Raw genomic sequence first — 20,639 nt, 5'->3', positions numbered from 1 at the left:
AACTAGAAGACCAGCATACATAAGTGACTTCAAAGCTTTTATGCATAGAACACTTTCCAAGTGACCACAGTTTTTATTCTTGCTTTACTGTTCATTTATACAAATTAGCAGGCACGCTCTGCCTGGTCGTCTGGCAGTTCAAATAGGAAAGGAAAAAAAAAAAAAGGAAAACTGGAAAGCGGAGTTCAGCCACTGTCCCAGGATATAATTGTCCATTTATGGAAGTTAAACTTTTTTCCACTGAGTCTAGTGTTGGATAGTCTCAGCTCTTTACATTTTTGGTTTGAGGAAACTCTGGGAAATTTCTGCCTCTGGGGGAAGAAATTTGTATTTCAATCCGTGAATTCTTAGAAAGCCCTTGTGAGTGCTGGCACACCTGTAACACCGGCCTCGCTGGGAGCTCAGGTCGGTTCCATGACCCGTGCCTATACGAGCTCCACTTCGTACAGCGTTTCTCGGGGCAGATTTGAATCCGCAGAGACACTGGGCAGGCGGGCGAAGTCAGAGATTTCTGCGGGGCGCTGCAATCCCGCAGCACGGGGCTTCTCCCATCACATCTTTGCTGGAGTCAACTAACGTTTAACATGACATCCAGAAATGATCTTTCCTTTTCTTGCTGCACGTACTACCAGTAGTGTGCATTTTAAGGAAAGAAACTTTCAAAAGAGATCTCTATTTCCGTCTGGAGCAAGCAGTTCTGACACAGCTGAGCTGTCGTGAAAAAAGCAGAACAGCATTTGACCCGCTGCCTTACTGCACACAGCTGAGTATTGGGACTGATTTTACTGAGCAGAACTACTTATATATAATGTCATCGTTAAGCTTTCGTATTTCCTAATATGCCAAATATCAGCTTTGTGGGTTTTGTAGGGAAACAAATAACCCAGATGTAAAAATACTACAGTTCTTGCAGGTTGCTACGTGTCGGAGTGCTCCCAGTTGTATCAGTTTCCACAAGCAGAAGGCTCACCCGGCGCTTTGGCTTTTATGTCAGGTTTGCAGGTTTATCCTGCAGGTTTTCAGGATAAAACTGTCAGCTGCTAAGAAAAGATTCCGCAGACATTATCCACATGGAGACTTAGAGCTTGTCTATATAATTCCAAATAAATGTTGAGGCGTAGCAACTATTATTCTTTATACCACTAAAACTTAGTAATACAGTTGACTCGAAGAGACTTGAAAAACCCAGTCTTATACAAAATAACACTTGGGGGAAAAAGAATGAGGTAGGGAACAAGGTCTATTTATTTATTTTTACATGTAAAGCAGGAGGTCTCTGAAACTCACAGGCACTGACAAAATAGCTTGTTTGAGAAAATTGAAACGTGTCTCCTCAGTAAGCTCCCGCTCCGTAGGAAAGCTTCGCGCTCTCTGAAGGGGCTAGAACTTCTTGCCAAGAAGGTATTTGGACATTAATTTTTTAAATTAATGCTCCAGGATATTCACACAAAGACACAGATATCGACTACTGTGTAGAATATATTTTTAATTGGAAGAGGCCATGCCAGCTGAGCTATAAAACAAGTACAAGCTGTTAGATATAATAATAGAGAAAAAAGACTAGGGGGGAAAAAAGTGAGTCATGAAAAAAAAAAAAAAAAAAAGAAAAACTATTCCGTTAAAAGAGACTTCCCAGGACTCCTGAGCTAAGGTAATGGTAGAAAAACATGAAACTTATCATGACCATCACGAATGCTGTTCAGGGATGCAGGGATCTTGATACCATGGAAATGGCACTTGTACTCAGGATTATCTTACATGATTCACATATAAATGAAGATGGTTCAGATTTTGGAGCAGTAACGACACACATCAAAAACTCCGAGGGTTGTTTACAGCGCACATGCACGCGTGTATAGGGCATTGTGGTATAGAGATGCAAGAAATTAAAAAGGAATTTAATTTTCCTCTTCCCATGAGAAATGAGTCATGTAAGCTGTAGCTCCTGATACGTAGATAGATGCCACTGACTTCGGTGTCAACCAGATGTCACTGATGCTGACTTGAAGCAAATACACCCAATATGTTTTCCATAAAATTAAACCCCTTTATTTGCTTCGGTAAATAATTTTCTGTAAAATAAGTATTGGGGTACTAATTTTGCTATTTTTTTTTTTTTATTTATTTTATTCCTTTTGCCTCTGAGAAACACAACTGCGTGTTCTTAACCGGAAGCATAGTCCTGACAAGACTGTTGAGAAGCCAAAATGCTGCTCTCTGTTAGTGCAGATGTGCAAGAGCTTACGGCTGGCAGCAGCGCTGGCGGTACGAAGCCGAGGGGACCCACCGGGTGCTTCGCTGCTGCTGCAATGCAGAGCTCCAGTTCAGGCATCCTCCACCTCCCGCGAGACAGCTCCTGCACGTGATAGCTAGGTGCCTGGAAGGTGATATTACGCATGCTAAATACAGTCGGTTCAGCCTCTTCCTCAAAGACCTTTCTAGACATCCTCTAAGACGAGGGATGGGTTGACGGCGGAGCAGTTGGGCAGCGAGCCCCGTTGGCGTTCAGAGCTGGTGCCAGGGCGGCTCCTCGCAGGGCCGGAGGAGCGGTTGCTGCTTTGCTCATCAGCGCACTTGCCTAACGCCAGCTGCCCCCCGTTGAAGACGTTTCCCTGGAGCTCTCGCTCACGGGTGAGGAACGACGCGCTGCCCGCTCAGCACAGCTTTTGGCCGGAGCACCCCTTCAGAGGAGGATTATAAGGCTTTGAATCCTTCAGGGCGGGATTCCACTTCCTCGGTGACTCCTTAAAATTGAGGTGGGAACTATCATTTTGAGAGAGCGCTTATGATCCCTGCTCACTTCTTTGAACCAGCAGCCGTGGTCAGCTGCCCTCGGGACCAGATTCGGCATCCCGACAGGAGCACCCGTGAGGGGGCAGGGCTTCAGCTGCACGCCCTTCCCTCAGCAGATTTATCGAGGTTGATGTGAAACGAAGCTCTTGCCTTTGGTGACGGGCCCATCGGCTGCCGGAACGCTTGTCTGCCTTTTCACATAGGGGTGTGCTGCCCGTCGTGGCACATCAGAAGCTGTAAGCTCCCAGGAACTGCAGCCTGCGATGCTCTTCAAAGTACTGAGGCCAAGAGAAGAAAAAAAATCTTGGGCTTCTTTTATCTCCGCTTTCCAGACAGTGTCCAAGTGTCTCTGGATTCCTGGTGATTGTCCTTTGCTGTCTGACATGATCTGCACTCAAAATCTACGTACTGCAGCACCGCACTGGTAGGTGCCCAGGCTCTTTACTGGCCCTTTCTCTAAATACCCAGATGTTCGGCAGTGGTCACATCTGGAACAGCAAATGAAACGCTGGCTATAGAGAAATGTTATATGCCAGAGGAGAGAGGGTTGGGATCACGGAATTTTTAGATGTAAGTGCCTTTCGGAGGGCTCGTCCCTAACTCCCGTTAGCAGTGAAGTCAGGGAGAGTGTCGAGCATTTCTGTCAAAGCCCAAACACTGTGGACCTGGGCAGGCAGACCGAAATCAGTCAGGTAATACACTTTTTTCTCAAACAACACTGTTTGCAAAACTGGTAGAGAAAATGCCAAACTTTATCAATGACCTTTTAGAACTACTTTCTGCTTTCAATGTTAAACACATCCATTTTGTCTTTGCATTTATAGGCCTCCTTTTCTTCTCGTATATTTGAGCTCCAGATAATTATTTTAATTAAAAATATGTAAAAGCCAACAAATGCAACGGAAGTATTTTCTCTTTTGAAAACCATGGATAATTACCTCCAATATCCATTACTAAGATGCCTCATGACACATTTTTATTTTGCTTCTCTGATATTTTTCTCTTCCTGCCAATGTAAATACTTATTGAATTCTATAGTAATTCACCTGAATACATGACATTAGCCATTAAAAGCACTGTTTTATTGTATTACTTTGGGGGAAGAAAAAAAAACAAAGAAAAAAAGAAAACCAGAAAGCACCGAGCCAGACACTTTCTCCATTACATTCTAAGGCTGTAATGCTTTAATAGAAGAAAGACAAACAAGAATTTTTGCTAAATATTTTCCTCTGTAGGTAACATCTCCCCGTTTCATTATAAAACTTGTAAAATATTATTTAGAAAACTACAGCAAAAATAATTAAAAATTAGATCACCATACAGGCACGTATTCATTGAAAGTAACAGTTAAAACTCCGGGTATCAAAGGAAAACAGTAAAAAGAGAAATTATAAAAAGTCAAAAGTGTGTCCTTTCTAAATATACAGGGATCTTAAAGTACAAAAGCACTTACATCCATAAAAAATGAGGGAGAGGCTCATAAGTGATCTGTGATCCTACAGGACAAATACCACTTACAAATTACAGATTATAAATTGAATATCTCTCGCAATCAAGGTATACTTCTGTTCCGACTATATACTGTCTATGTGCTAGTTATTAGTAGAGAAACTTTGAAACCAATTAACTTAAACATTGTTTCCTAGACTTTTCTTTCCCTCACCTCTTTATAAGATTTGTCTTGTCCTTGTGGCATGACTTCAGCACAGACCTTCCTAAACTCACTAATGAATGAAGATATCCATCCAAAGAGCTCCTGAGAGTCCAGGTCTTGCGGCTCCCCAAATTTTACCTGTCAATTTGAAAGAGAAGAATATTTAACATTAGTATATCAGAATAACCTAAACCATGCCCAGGATCTTAATGAATTTAGAAGAGCAAGAGAAAAGTTAAATACCTTTAATAAATGTAATAATAATAATAATAATAATTAGAAAACTTTAGAGCTGGCTAAAATCTCCAGGCAGCTGAGATCCAAAACATCCCAAGTAAAAGCGGCCCTGGGCGCTGTCACTGAATTCCCTCACTAACCTGGTCTCTCTGCCTGGACTATTGATCTCCAGCTGAAGAGGAGAAAAATCAGTAAATCATGAAGGTTCCTGGCTCTGCAGTTTGTTAGATGAACCCATTCATAAAAGAAAATGTGGACATGAGGGAAAAGGTTTACGTTCCATGGTGGGCAAGGTAGCAGCACGTTCAAGCCAAAACATTTTCCTTTTCTGGCATTTTGCATTGCAAACAAATAAAAATATTCATAGGGAAGCACACATTTTTGGGAGAAAAAGTAATTGATCAAAGAGCCACCTTTCCCTGTTCTCTTCTTTCCTTCACCTGAAAAAGCTGAACAGATGGAAAGTTTTTGAAAAAGATGTGAACAATATTGGCATCATGTCTGCTCTGCTATAAAACCAGAGGTGAAAGGCAGTCATACTACAAAGTTCAGTACTAGCAGAGCGATTCCTGCATTAACTAAAATCACTTCCACATATGTTCTCCAGTTCTAGGATAGGAAAGGATTTTTGATATTAAATCTGTTGCTAAGGTTTAATTCAAGAGGTTTGTCATCACTTTCAAAGACTTCTCCTTAATGGGATCAATGAGTTAAAGAACATAACCCTGCCTGCATCGGCTTTCTGACTGAGCAGAACAGAGAACATGCTCCAAAGGCTTCATCAAAAAGTTTAAAAAGGCATCTTGTGTTGCTGCAAGTTCTCATCTTGGCTGTAATCGAGAGCTGCTCTGTAATTGGGGGGTAGGGCTCTCCCAAGGCTGAGCAGCAATGCGGTTGTAGTTCAGAATTTCAGATTGCAACTGAAATACACGGAAAGGTTTGGGCAGGTCTCTGTCATCTAAACATGTTCACCTGGACGTCACCTAACACGTTTGTCCTTAGGAGCAAACCCTCTGCCTGGAAAGCAGAAACACAGTAAAAGAAACCACTCACGTATAATCCAGTCGCAAAAACTTTAACATTACCCAGTGACACCTGATTAATAGTTTTGCCTGTTGTGCTCCTAATTGCACCTCCTGGGTGCTCGGAGCCCTTGATCTTTGGCATGCCTCGCCACTCACCCATGGTGTGCCATCAGTTTAACAGTAATGAGAGAGGCATTTCCTGGAGCTAATGACCATCTGTGAGAAGTTGATAACCCACAGCTATACCACAGGCAGTTATCCCCAATTTATTGTTCATTTCATAGAAGTGTCACATGCCAAGGTCATTATTGATTTTATAAGCAGAATATAAAATCATAAAAGTAGGCCTGTGGATTTTTGTTTTATGTGCAACATGATTTCCATGGCTACCTACAACATGTTTCCAGATCAGATATTCCCCCAGGTAAGCTGGACTATTCCTTCCTGGTGCTGTTGAGATGATAGCCTGGTCTTTGATCACCCATCCTATTTTATATTTGCTTTATATCTTTGCTGCTTTATAAATATGCAAAAAGATCTGCCTAGCAATAACACTATTCAGGAGAAGAAGAAAAAAAAACGTTCTAAGTGAGAGAAATATATCAAATGCCTAACTTTAGAGAATAAGGGAGAAGGCGGGGGGACACACACCACAAAAAGCAGCTGCGTTAAAACTTGAGGAAACTTCTAGCTGCACGGACAATGAAATCCTCTTCAGATGCAAATAAGAGTCTCAGATGAGAGTTTCCAACACAAGAAAGGAAAGCAAAGAGCCTCCCACGTGCTGCTGCGCTGCAGATGCATACGTGCAATGCCTCCTGGCTGAACGTACACAGCTGGAGGGAAACGATGTCCGTGCAGGAGGAGTGCGACAGCGTGCACGTGCAGGAGGGCACATCCAGCACCCGCTGGGCATGACCCAGCTCTGCAAGCAGGACCGACCCCATGACACATACTCCTTTGGAAGATGACTTTAACCTAAAATGGGTCAAATTCTTCCGTACCTCACGCAAGAAGTGTCCGCCAAAGGTTTTACAGCAAAAGTGTCCCCACTTTTGGAATTTGGTGAATACTTTTCAACCATTTCCACTCATGTAACTCCATTGTTAATTCTCTCATTTACACTATTTTCCCACCTTCTTTATCTTCTTGCTTTATCCCAGTCCTTCTACCCTTTTTGTAGGCTTGGGGCTGAGTTCTTTGCCTAGTTCTTTTGCCACCATACAAATTTGGCTTGTTACCCTACACTGAATCATTTTTCCCAGTTGTGAAAGGCTGCAAGAGACACAAAGAAACGCTTGCACATTGGTACAATGGTATTTTTAGTAAAATATCTTGCTTATCTTCAATGTCTGTTCAGATAGGTCCTCAACGTCTTCCTGGCTGCATCTTCTGTGTAACATTTGCTTATCATTAGGCTTATCTACCTCCCCTTCATTAGAAAAAAAAAAAAAAAAAAAAAAAAAAAGGAAAAAACCCCACCACCACTTAAAGCTGTGTCCTAATCCCAGGACCAGGAAGTTATTCCAGTTTCGGAGATTAGCAGTGCATTTCAGCAAATCTGTCCCTTTCCTTACAACCTCCTAGGGTGACGGTTCTGCCAGAGAATACTGCTACCACAGCAGAGGCCTCCTGAATTCCTATCACGCTCCAAGAACACTGTAGTAAATGTGAAATCTACATGCAATGTTGTTAAAAATTGCAGCATGGAGCTTTTATCATTCCTTCTGGTATGACCCTCTGACCCAAAAAACATTTTCTAGTGTATTGGACATAGATGGGTTGGTTCTGTTCAGCGGAAAAAATGATTGAGAAAATTAGGTGCTTCTCCAGTGCAAGCATGGGTGAATATAATGGGAACAAACCAGAACAGACAGTTTCTTTATCAGAAATCTTCTGCTCATGGAGCTTCCTTTCTGCTCTGCTCCCTTTTAGATCTGTGCTACTACTAACATCTCTATCTTGGTGTCTCTTTCACTCGAATAACAGTAGCTAAATCAATGCCCTGGACTATAAGCTTCTCACTAGGAAAAAACCCTCAGCCCAAGTAACAGAAGATTTGCAGCTGCCCACCAGCCAGAGACACGATTGCTGGGACGAACCAGAAAAAGTGCCGGTTTCTGTAACATGGTTTCTGCAACATGTTGAAAACATTCAACAGTTAAACTCATTGAATTTATAAAGTTGCTGAACATCTACTTTTCTTTTTGATATTTGGGCCACGAACCCTCTAAAAATTGGGCTGTAAGACCTCAAGAAAAATAAAAGCCAGATTTTCATTCAAAACATTCCGCCACTGCTAGATGTGATTTTTTATTTTTTCAGTTTCTGTGGACAGTATAACTATAAAGCAAGTGGAAGTATGGGAACTTTTTGCACTTCTTTCTCCCCTCTCCCTATTTTTTTCTAAAGAAATGTAGATTTATTTTCATTGCATTTTAATATGATACGTACCAGTATGTTGCTATAAAGCTTCTTCATTTCATCACATCTTTTTGACAGCTGGGATAGATCCCCTTCATATTTCTGAATTAAATCCTGTAATAAAATAAAACTTCTTAATTTGGTATAGGAGCATAATATTAAAGTAGGAATTAAACAGCAGTGAAAACAAGATAATTCAAGTCAAAATTTTCATGTCACAAAAATTTCACATTTCACAAAAGATAAGCATACATCAAGCACACACATTTCCTTGCAAGTATTAAGACATCAAAGAAAAAAAAAAGAAACATCAATGTTAGAGAATTTTTTACTGTATCATCCAATGACACTACCTAAATCTATTAAAATTGACAGAACTAGACATGCATCATAAGGTCCTAATTTCCACCCACATTTGGCACAGTCTAGCCTTTTTGCATGTGAAGCAAACACTCCCAGTCCCCAGTTCTTCAGGAGGCAGAAACAGGGTCTTAGAAACTTAACTATTGAAACAAAATTTCTTAATTTTGAAGCAGCCTGTTCAGCTGCCTCTTCGTTGTGTCCTCCAACGCATCTTGTTCTGCCACTAGCATGGGCGGAATCATCTTAGATCAACCTATACTCACAACTTAGGCATGACCTTGGATGATGTTTCTTGGGTGGTCTCTTTTCCCAACTAACCGGCGATAGGATGAGAGGAAACAGCCTCAAGTTGCTCCAGGGGAGGTTTAGATTGGATATTACGAAAAATTTCTTCACCGAAAGGGTTGTCAAGCACTGGAACAGGCTGCCCAGGGAAGTGGGGGAGTCACCATCCCCGGAGGTAATTACAAGACATGTAGAGGTGGCCCGTGGGGACATGGTTTAGTGGTGGACTTGGCAATCCTGGGTTAATGGTTGGACTTGATCTTTTCCAACCTAAATGATTCTGTGATTCTCTATGCTATCTTCCCTTCTGTCTGAGGGTAGAGGAAATTATTACAAATTCATATATGCTCCAAAATTGCTATTATTCCAAAGTACTTATGATGGGCAACCATGGGGCTACCTGTTCCTCATCCACTCCAGCCTATTTGCCTGTGAAGCAAAAGCAGGAGATGCAGAAACTGAAAAGTCCATCCCATGCCGCAGCTTATAGTATGAGACACTGCCAGAAGGGAATAAAAGGCCACTTTCCCTCAAATGCTCCCGACCCCCTTGTCAGGGCAGGACTCAGCACAAACTAAGCAGATTACTCATCTTTTACCTCCAGCCCACAATAAAGTTGTGGTAAGGTTACCTTTAGTTCCTTGTAGAACTGTGACTCCTGGGGCGTTGCCTTGATTGTTTTGGGTTTAATAAGCCGCTTGCACTGAATAACGTTTTCCAATTCGTTTTTTAAAACTAACAAAAAGAGAAAGAAAATGAGAAACTTCACTAGCATGCCGTTGTGGCCGAAGGACGGCAAATGTCTAATTTAACACACATAGAATATTTAGGAGAATATGGGTCTATAATACATTCACCTAGGAATATTAACTTTCTGTTTTGCAACAGAAATCCTGAAAGAGGCATGGGTTTATGGGGAAAAAAAAAAAAAGTATGTGATCACATCACAGCAACAGCAGGATAAAGAAGAGGTCGCTAGTATGGTTATGCAGCAGCCGTAAATCTGACCTTTCCTAGCTTTGAGCACTGGGATTAGCAATGAAAATAACATTCTTCAAACCTACGTTTTTGTGTAGAAAGTTCAGGGTTCCTTTAAAGATAAAAGAAAGAAAATTCTACTCTATGTAAGGGTAAGAAATCTTGTCAGTTGGCACTAAGCGCTACATTGGACTGCTACTGTGGGAGCTCTCACGGTGTGAAATGGGTGGAGAAGACCATGCAGCCTTGGCTCCAGGGACTTGGTCCTGAACTGGCCCAGGGTGCAGTCTAGCATCTTCCTTGCCTTGTGCTCATGCAACACTTGCCATGGAGGAGCCCCAGGATGTGCCTTGAACTACATGGTGAGAACGGCTGGTTCAGTGGCATTTGGTCCATCTCTTTCCCTCTCTGCCCTGGAGAATGGGACTCAGAAGATAAGAGTGACTGCACTGGGACTATCAGGAATCCATGGAGGGAAGAGGCCAGTCAATCTCCTCCAGTTGCCACGACTCACCTCCTTCGACAGGTCCCAACAGTTTCTGGTACCTTGTCCATTGTATCGCTTTAGCCATGACTTTCCAAAACTGTCTTTAAAATATTTAGTGATGTTGAATCGCTACCAATGTTGTTCCCAAAGAACACAAGTGACTGAAGGTAAATAGTGTTATTTTTAGTTACTTACGTCTCCTAAAAAATTGATTGGAATTTCTTGGAACAGAATAAAAACACATTTTAGTAGTCTCAAACTACATGCCTGGCTGACTCCCAAAGCCCAGCAGAATAGGCTCAAGGGCTTTTCAAACCGAAAGCTGAGAGTGACTGCCATTCAGGTATGTTATCAAAGGCTGAAATAGGATATATTGCTCTGTAGTTACAGTCAACACCCATGCCACATTTTCAAAAGATAGATTTTTATAAACTTTCTATACAATACAAGTCATTTTCATCCACTCGTACACCTCTCTATCAGCTCTCAAAGGGTTCAATCTAAAATCCATTGAATTCACTGGTCACCTTATGATACTGTTCAGTGGTAAGATGTAAATGTCTCCCAAAGTCTATCTTACATTTCAATAACTGTATTCTGTTCCCTCCTGTGGACTTCACTAGTGTTGGACTCCTCTCTGGAGAAGGAGACCAGTTTGGTTCAAAGTTCTTGAACTTCAGGACTGAGCTGTAGGAAGTTTTCTGCTGCGTTGCCTGCTCCTGGAGACTCTGCTACAGCTGCAACTTTGACAGAGCACTCGTATCGCTTAACATTTGTAGTTTATGATAAACTCTATTTACCATGGGCAGTATATTTTTTATATTTCTAAACCACCTGGACACACTTTAATGTGTCTTTTTTTTAAATTCTTCACAGTAACATGGCAGGTTAAGTATCACCATAGCAACACTTTACCTGAATGTTTTGAACCTTTACCACTCTTTACAAACTACAGCAGTGCAATGAAAACCTGTTCCAAATGAGTGCACGACGTATGAAAAATCTTTCTCTGAATTTAGAAACCGCATTTACATACCATCAACTTCAGCACTGAGGCCCTTCATAGAAGCTGGAAAGGAAGAGAGAGGGAAAAACATGCTAATAAGCATCATTCGTGTTGTGAGGATAGGAGTTTCCACAGAAGTTGAAGGACTTCATTTTTGTTATTTGTTGATTACTTTTTTCCCCTCCCTCCTCTTACCATCAGGAACAGCTTCAAATTCTGTCAACTCCTGAGAAAATTTGGCCAGATCAGGCTCATGTAAGAAGATCTGTTCCACAAGGGCATGAAGCAAGGTGAATGTCCTCTCCTTACCCCGCAACAGAGGTAACTGCAAATAGAATAGAGCAAGAATTGACAGACTGAGCTATCATACTTTAAAAAAAGAAAAAAAAAAAAAAAAAGGAACAGCAGGAATGTTGATAGCTCCCAGGTAAATTTGACAAGAATAGAAAACACAATGAAATTTAACTTCTCCTTTTCAATCTGCCATTTCACAGACATTCTTGATTAAGATCAGCTTTACACTTTCATATCCGGTGACCTTCCTTGTTCTTTTGTGTCTTCTTATTCACACGGGTCTTTTTTAACTTAAGGTATCCTAACTGATTGCAGCTGATTCTGGACCTCCAAACACAGTCATTATTCCTTTCCACTTAAGAACAGCGTGCTGCGTTCGCAAAGATAGAAAAGTTCCTTAATTGAATCTGGGAAGATGCTCTGTGGCAGAAAATGATTTTGTAGGCATTTTTCATTATGACAGATGTGGTATTACAGCTGTTATATATATATATAAAATAAAAAAAAAATTTAAAAAAGGAATGCAAGTTGTCTCAGAATTGTCACTAGAGTTATAAATCACTCACTCGTATGTTAAAGTCTCCAGATGGGAAAGACACCTTACAAAACCAAAATAAAAATCCTTCTCTCCTATTTACAGATCAGGCATAATCTAACAATAGTGTTAAAGGTACAAGGCAGCTTAGGAAATTTGTATCTATTTTGTACTTTTTAGGAGCAGAATATGATGCTCTGCTGCTGTTGGGTGGAGGAGGGGGGAAAACCCCTGTGCTCAGTGGCAGCATTTTCTGATGGCAAATTCTGATGAAGAAGGGAAAGCAGTTTCCTCAAAACTAATGGAAAACTCAGCCCAATGTCACGCAAGTGGTAGGTCAGTGAAGAGACAATTAGAGAACTAAGAGTTAGACGATGCTTCTTGTACAGCAGATCTCTGTCAGGAAAGAGTAAAGAACACAACTTCGTCCCCTATTCAATCGTCCAGCAGAGCAACGATGGGGGTGTTGAAACCATTGCAGGCAAATTCCACTCCCTTTGAATTAATTTATTTACTTTTTTTTTTATTCTGCTTTGGAAACTTTACCTTAAACTGGCATTGTACCACTCGTTGCAAAAGACCTTTGCATTGGAGTAAAATGAAGCGCTGAGAAATTCCTCCGCTGCTATAGAAGTGTAACTACCACGGGAAAATGCTGCAGTTACAGCCTCTGACCACGTGAAACGAAGAGGATCCATACAACAGTGCTCTGCACAAAACTGCAAAACACAATTTTTCTAAACTTGCAGCTAACCAGGGGCCTGCGGCTGGGATGCCTCTTCTAGCCGGGGGATCTTCATATCAGGGCAGTCAGCATTTTGATGTCCTACCTCATTAGAAACGCAGTGTGTTCAACACCACAATGCCCCGTCTAGCCAGTGCTGCTCTAAAACAGGGAAACGCATCTTGTTATAACACACATTAAAGAGTACATTGTTAAACGGGATTTTGTTTCTAGTGTAACCAAGAGCAGATGTTAAAATGTTAGCTGCTCATTAAAAATGATTGCCTTTCCCCACATTCAGGGCAAAACTGAGTTAATATTAATGCCTAACATACCTTATAATATGATGATTTTAATGACAAGAAAAATATTTACTCACTTTGGCCAAAGATGACAATCGAAATCCTTTAGCCTTCTCTTTTCCAGCCTTTTCGTTTAAATGGTTCCCAATGGCTAAAATGTACTCCAAGACAGCGACAAATTTCTGGCTGGATTGCAGCTGCTTACTTGCTTGGATTTTCTGGTTTATTAGCTGAAACACACAGGTTTTCCTTCAGTTTAAATTGAAACTGTGAGTAAATCGATGGTGCCTATACCTTCCCTTTGCCAAAAGCCTCCCTGTGCCCACCTGAAGCAAGTCACGCTTCGGCTGATGGATTCCTTCCTACTCAACCTCCCTGGGAACCGGCCAGGGGATCGGGAAGGACCGGTTAAAAGTCTCCCCCCAAGACAAAGCCGGTGTTGACACAGTTACCCAATGGAGGTCACATCCGTTCTGGCTGCCAAACCAGTCCTGCCAAAACCACTTCAACCTCATCTCTTAAAAATGCTGCTGAAGAAAAAGTATTTTGCTGTTTGAGTGCACCAGATTGCACCAAATGTCAGGCGTCGGGGGAAGCAGATAGCCTGGAGCACAGAGTAAGGTTCTCCATCCTTCACCTCCCTCCTTTCTGTTTACACCAGCTGAAGACTCGTATCTTATCAAAATTCTTAGCACAGTTTCCCCACAAGGAAGAATAATAATAATGTCCTGTAATCAAACTCAGTATCAATTTCTGTTTTCCCAGGGAAGCCACCTCCCTTCTAGGGCTGTAGACACAAGAGGTGGTTTTGTTTTAAATTAGGAAATTATATTTTTTTTTTTTAGCACCACACCTCTCTCCATCAGTCACCAACACACAAATTTAAAAACAGGGAAAGGATGAAACACGTGGGAGAGCTGAAAGCCATTGTTAAAATATTCCAAATATTCAAATATTTGGTTTCAGTGGAGGACAGCAAAGGTGAAGCATTGTACCAGGCAGGTCAGAAATCTCTGCATCTCCCCGGTGTTTTCCATCTGTTGTTCCTCTTCTGAGTTTTGTTCACTGTTACTATGGTTTTAATCACAGCCAGGCAAAGGATAACAACTCGGGCTTGCAAAACTTTCAAATTTTGTTTTCATTCCCATGCAGAATCAAAGCATAAGCCTTGAAACATTTTCATAGAAACAGAGTCATGTCGAAATACTTTGTTTTGAATCAAAGCATATACAAACCCTGGCAGGTAAGGCAGCGCCTTGGAACAGGAGGACCCAGCCCATGAGACTGGAATACTGTTTATTTGCATTCCCCCCACCCCTAGGTCATCCTGAAAAAGGCAGAGAGGGACTTGAACTCTGGTTTGCAACATTTCAATTCAATGCTGTAATCCTGAGGGTGAACAGCCTCCTCCAGTCTTCTGACAACAGTAAATGTCTACGAGACGCTGGTCGAATGAACTTGCTCTGAGTATCTATGACTTTAGATTGATCCTTTCAGCTTGTGGGGCAAGAACCTCCCCACAAAAGGAACTGAATTTTAATGGTGAAATTCACTTCTGTCTTGTCACTGACCAAAGAAAGAGGAAAGTTTAACAACCCCAAATAAAAATTTGAAAATCCTTTCCTGTTCGTTTCTCCCTCCTTTGTGGAAGTCTGTTCCACTGCCAGACCCATTAGCAGCTGCTTCTTGAACCTTAGTGGAGTAAGGATGATATTAAATGCACATACGTGTGTATACATGCATATATACCATAGCCCTCATTTGTCTTTTTTTTTTTTTTTTTTTTGGCCTGTGTTTTGTTTTGGACCAGTACTGTGGAATACTATCATTAACAAAACACAATAAAGTTAATTGGACTCCCAAAAGTATTCCAAATGCACCAGTGCCACTGTATTTCAAATGTAGCCTGTCTCTAACAAAGCCATGACCTATAGAGATTTTTTAGAATGTTTTTAACATTTTTGCTTGTTACTTTTGAACAGTGCCATGAAATGGGTTTTTATACACTAGGCTGCCTGGATTATTAGACTATGAATTGCCACCACAGAGATGTTTTGCTATAGGAGATAAAAAGGGGAAAACCAACCCAAAACCTCCCCAACTCGACAGCTTTGAAATCTGCATTGAGGCCACTTGACCCTCTACTACCTCACTGGTAGATTTTGATCGCAAACGCGCTGTGGAGCAGTCGTGGTACTCACAGGCTCCAAATCTCTCATGCTCACAGGGAGCTCACGTATGGTAAGCAGGAGATCCAGCCTCTGGCCTAAGTGGGGGATTTTACACATCTGCATAAAATTGAAAAGAAAAGGAATCAAAACCATGTTTATACCAAAACATGCGCATGTATCTTTCATAATTTATTAATTTAGCTTCACCATAACTTTTCTAATTTCTGTACTGATTTATTAATTTTATTCTAGGCTTTAAGTCTGTAGATATACTATGGCAAATATAAAAATAACATACCTAAATATGCATCATTTGCATATGCAAATGCAAGAAAACACTGTATACTAGTAGGGCAAACACTACTAAAATCAATGACACTCATTTCTTGTGAACAAGAATAGTTAAATGCATACAATTTACCGTTACAGGTTTTGGAAATCAAGCTTAGAATAAATCAGCTCCTACTTTGGAAGAAGGGCGTGTGACTTGGAGACACAAAGGAATCCATACGCTTCTCTTCATAATATCCACCTGTCTCAACTCTTTATCAGATAAATCCTCTTATACTGTTTCTGGCCGAGATTGTAAAATTAAGTTTCAAACAACAGCTTCTGGTAGTGGTTTTATCTAGAAGAGAGAGTCCTAGAAATGATGTGGTATATTTTAATGCTGTGCCTTCTTACCTCTAGCATAAACTGATCGACCACGTGCAGCTGGGAAGGAGACCCCTTGAATGACTGGTACCTTTCTGCATCTTTTGGTGTTGGCATGTATCTGTAAAACAGCAAATGAAAATTATATTGGTGCAACATAAAACGGTCACTCCGTTCCATGCGTCAGAATTTCTTACTGTTCAGTGTGTTTTACGTATCGCATGTTTATTTAACTTTATAGACATTTGAGCCAACTATGCAATGGAAAGCAAAAAAGGTTCTGCAGATACATCTGCATATCTGGAAATAGTTATATATAAAAATAAGGCTTGACAATAACTGTCAGTAGTGTTCACCTGCAGATCTACAGACGATTTACGATGGCATGGGCTGTTGTAAAACCACGTGACGAAGGAGTTAAGGGCATAATTTCCAAAGAGGTTCATTAATTCTGTGCTTGATACATATGTGCCTTGTTTTCATTGATTGGATGAACCTTTCAAAAGCAGCTAGTAACAATATACACTTTTTGAGCAGTTATGGCTGTGCTGACTCAGCTGGCTCCAGCAATAACTTCTTTGAAAAATTAGCACAAGAGCAGAGCAGACTCATGCTGTGGTGTAGTTACCAGTGGGCCCCATGGTCTGAGCGTCTCCTCCCTCCAAAACTTTTTTAATTGCCCGTGAAACAAGAACGGGCAATGACATTTCTGCCTTTCTAACTGCCACATCACATCCGAGACCCGTTTCTCAGTTTTGCTGATCGCTTGTAACACAGACCCACAACTTTCTTCCTTTGGTGTAAGCAACAGAATATTCTCCCACAGCACTCCAGAGCTGCAGATTTTTAGAAAACTGATGTCTTTAAACGTGCCTCCACTTGGAAAAACAAACTCACACCACCACAGCTCCCCTCCTTTGCAGCTCTTCCTGCCTGCCTGATACACCAGGGGAATTCGTAGCGTATCTTAAAGAAGAAAAATGAAATCAATGTTATAGCTAACATATGAGAAGGAGCATTAAGAATCTTAAATATGTTTTCAGGTCTACTCTCTTCTTTCTCTGCAGAAAAACTACTAAATTTGTAGCAAGTGTGCTTAAACATTCATGGAGATAGATATACATTTTCATTAAATGCAAGGAAATGTATTCAAAGATGGAAAAAATAAGGCAAAGATTTGAGCATGTTAAATACAGGACAAACAATAAGATTTTTTTTTTTACTGTTGTCAATAATTTAATATGACGCTTTAATTGAGTAATTGCTGGGATTTGAATTATTAAGTCTATATTAAAACAGATTACAAAGTATTCCATTCATCACCCTTCATCATCAAGAACAAAAAAAATGAATTCTTATTTAAAAATAAGTTATCTGTTGGTAAATTAAATATTTTTTTTATTTATCATTAAAAATAGTTTAACTTTCTAAGCAAATTCAAATAACACTTTTTTAAAGCTGACAGCAAATATCTTCATTTAATCAGAAGTCTGATATCGCATCAAATTATTTTAACGTATTATGTGTATGAAATGAAACTAGCCGATTATCTAGGTTTAAAGCTTAAAGCATTAAACAATGGAAGCCATGGAAAAGGAAGCACAAGACTATGTGAATGCATTCCATAAATATCTTTTTACATGAATGCAACTCTAACAGAATTTGTTCAATGAAAAATCTCCTACTGTTCTGAAAAATTAACTTTACAGAGACAAAGGGTGCTTTGCAATTGATTTTAAGAAGTCAAGATAAAGAAGCATTCAGCGAACTATGCAAAGGTTTCTGTATCAAAATAAGTCCTGAAGTTTCTAATAATATTCCACCACCTCCACTAACCTTCACTGGATACGTGAGCAGAACATTTTGCTCCCCGCTCAAAGTCTTAAAAATGTGATCTTGGTTTTGGCTTTAAATATTTTTTCATTTTAGAACAGTAGAATTTAGACTTCCTGCTCAGGCTCAGACAATATGACAGGTATAATTTGCACAGAGAGGACTTTTCCAGCCCCTGACTGTCCTGTTTAAACTCCTGTCAGAACCACAGGTTCTCAATTAATCGGGGGCTGCAGTTTCCACGGTAAAGTTTTCCGCTATGGCACCTAAATTGAGTGGAAAGGTCTTCAAAAGTGCTAAGCGTCCTGCTCCTCGTATCATGCCAACTCCACTACAGCGCCTCGTACAAGAGAAACCTGTGAGTGCTGATGGTTCCAGCTAAGCGTCTGCTCCTTGGATGAGACGTCTGAACGGGAGCTGTGAGACGCTGCACTGCCTTGGAAATCCAGCCCTCAGTTCTGCAATGCATCTCATCTACTTCAGTAACATTTTTAAAACTGTTGGGGTGGGAAAAATCAGCTTCCTTTCACTACAAGATTTGTACATGCATTCCTAGATTTTGGGAAGAAATAAGAATCCCAGGAACAGAATTCTTGATCCTATATAACATATAGCAATGCAGCATCCAATCTCTCTTACACATTCTGTTACTAGAAAATTTTCCTCAGCATTATTGCTACCAAAGGAAAACTCTGAAATCTTCAAGGAAAAAATAAAATATTTCAAGCTTCATTGCCATCATTATTATTATTATGATTATTGTCTGATGGCAAAGAGCCCAGATGCTATAAATCAGTGATTTCAGTGGTGTTATACTAATTTCAACAGCGTGGAGATCCTGGGCTGAATCTGCAGCGCTGTAGTAGGGCTTGAACAACAGAGAGCACTCTCCATGTCCAAGACATTTCACTGCAATTATGACCCATTCCACCCCTGCAATTAGAAACTGCAGTAAGATCTTTTTTTTCTGAAAGAAGCTGTTCAGGTCAGCTTTTGAAAGGCAGCAGAGCTCCATGACCTTCGGTGGGGCTTTACACCACTCACCAGCTCACAATCCACTGCGCACCAGTGTGGGGTGTAACTGGTAGAGCACTGGGGCAGCACGGACACTTCCTCCAGAACACCGGTACACTTAAAACATTTAAATATTCAATATCCTGTCCATATCCCGTTGTACTTCAGGCAAGCTTCATACACGCAATCTCACGTAATGACATTAATTCCGTACGTTACCTCTCTGTTCTTCCTGTTCACATCACTTTCTAAGCACAGACATGATTCTGCAGGCTTTATAATTACTGTTGATGTACTGATTACGATCAGGATTTTAAGGCCAGAATTAAACTCATTCCACAGGAAGTAGACACATCGGTAGCAAAACTGATTATTTACTTCCTCGCTTTCTTTGCCAACATCACCTTTTTGCAAGATTTCTCTAGCAAAAAACTCAAAGATTTCTTATTTTGAAGCAAGAAAGAATTTCACATTACATTTTCACAGGAATGCGTCTAATGAAATGGTACAGGTATCACCTGGGATGTATAACTGACAGTACTCTAGGATCCTGCTTCTTTCCTTTCTTTCTGCCTTAAACTATTCAAAGAGACATAATCCAGTTCCTACAAATTTCACATGCCAATAGTTTGCTTACACTCCTGAAAACTATTTCTCTCAATATAGTAATTCAATTTTTTTAAAGATACCGAGATTTGCATCCTGCTTTAAACCCACAAATCTCTGCCACTCAGAAAGACTGATATTCTTCATATCTCATCATCCCATGACGGTCTTTTAACACTTGTCTGGCTTCCTCCTCTCCAAACCAGTTTTAAATAGGGAACAGGATTCCTTTTGTTTCTTTCATGTCTGATCCCACAACAGATGGTAAGGCTGTAGTAAGCAATGTTGTAAAGTTTTCTCATCAAGTTACACCTTCTCACTGCCACAACTTACTCTTTTACTTACTCTGCTCCTTGTAACCAGTTCACAAAATCATGTCAGATTTGCTGTCATTCCTTGCAATCCCTTTTGCTACACAACATGGGGAAAAATGATATTTTGGGGACACACTCTAAAATCTCAGTTGCAAGGACTGAGATTTCTGTGTGCAACCCGAATATTCTATTCACAACCAAGAGAGGTCCAATGTAGCATCTTTCCTGAACTTCCTATTATTCGCAGAAGATTATGGCTTCCCCAAAAGGTAGCATACATTATAAACAAAAATTGAGCCCCAAAGATTACCTTCTTAGTGCTGTAATCTGCTCATCTGTAAGTCCACCACTCTCTTCATGTATAATGTACAGTTTTTCTTTCAGCTCGCTTGGTTTTATACGGAAACTTTTAAGAAAAATGTCTGGAGGAAAATGATTCTTCGATTACTTTGAAGAAAATGCTCAAGGGAAGGAAAATCACTAAAACATTTCATATTTACTTTCCAGATTATTTTTTTTAAAAAAAAAAAGCAGAAAAAAAACCCAAACCCAAAACCAGAAAAAACGCAAAACACTTAGTAGCTGCTAATGCTAAGGCAAAAACTGAATCTTCATATTTTATTTAAATATACATAGCAGTAATCAAGCCAAAATACACTTCTGTCAGAACATAGTCAATGCTTAAGACAGAACTATCAAGATATTGCTATCAGAAGGTATTCAATTGCTTGCTCATATATATTTCTCTTGTACTCAGCTCAACAGTCAAAATAATTTTTTTTCAAAACAATAATATGATGTATTGGAGTATTATAATATTTTGAAGGTGAAAGAAATTAAATTATCCACTTGTTTTGATTTTGTTGACTTGCTTTGTTTGATTTCCAGGGTTCAAAAGAATGTGGGTAGAGTCCATGCAAGAAAGATTACTCCCAAAATG

The 20,639-nt window shown here is 40.3% G+C and overlaps 1 protein-coding gene across 8 annotated transcripts in view; it reads right to left on the bottom strand.

The window, feature by feature from the left end:
- The window catches only part of LOC104639300 (disheveled-associated activator of morphogenesis 2), a 107,349-nt gene that overhangs the window by 5,122 nt on the left and 81,588 nt on the right, over positions 1 to 20,639 (bottom strand). For 4 of the 8 annotated variants that reach the window (XR_012837981.1, XR_012837982.1, XR_012837980.1 and 1 more), the window contains 9 exons: positions 20,010 to 20,121; positions 15,963 to 16,053; positions 15,309 to 15,395; positions 13,185 to 13,337; positions 11,448 to 11,577; positions 11,283 to 11,315; positions 9,413 to 9,516; positions 8,164 to 8,247; positions 4,457 to 4,585 (listed from right to left, as the gene is read on the bottom strand). Coding sequence is in view for 4 of the 8 variants with exons in the window: in XM_075768314.1 (XP_075624429.1) it covers positions 3,021 to 3,071; positions 4,457 to 4,585; positions 8,164 to 8,247; positions 9,413 to 9,516; positions 11,283 to 11,315; positions 11,448 to 11,577; positions 13,185 to 13,337; positions 15,309 to 15,395; positions 15,963 to 16,053; positions 20,010 to 20,121 (974 nt within the window). In the remaining 4 variants the exon portion in view is untranslated. Of the gene's footprint in view, positions 1 to 2,066; positions 3,072 to 3,957; positions 4,586 to 8,163; positions 8,248 to 9,412; positions 9,517 to 11,282; positions 11,316 to 11,447; positions 11,578 to 13,184; positions 13,338 to 15,308; positions 15,396 to 15,962; positions 16,054 to 20,009; positions 20,122 to 20,639 lie in introns of those variants that run through there. The other 4 variants (XM_075768315.1, XM_075768318.1, XM_075768316.1 and 1 more) reach the window with 2 other exon arrangements.

Source organism: Balearica regulorum, chromosome 16 (assembly GCF_011004875.1).
Source record: "Balearica regulorum gibbericeps isolate bBalReg1 chromosome 16, bBalReg1.pri, whole genome shotgun sequence".
Taxonomy (NCBI): domain Eukaryota; kingdom Metazoa; phylum Chordata; class Aves; order Gruiformes; family Gruidae; genus Balearica; species Balearica regulorum.
This window is presented reverse-complemented; position numbering and strand designations above follow the sequence as displayed.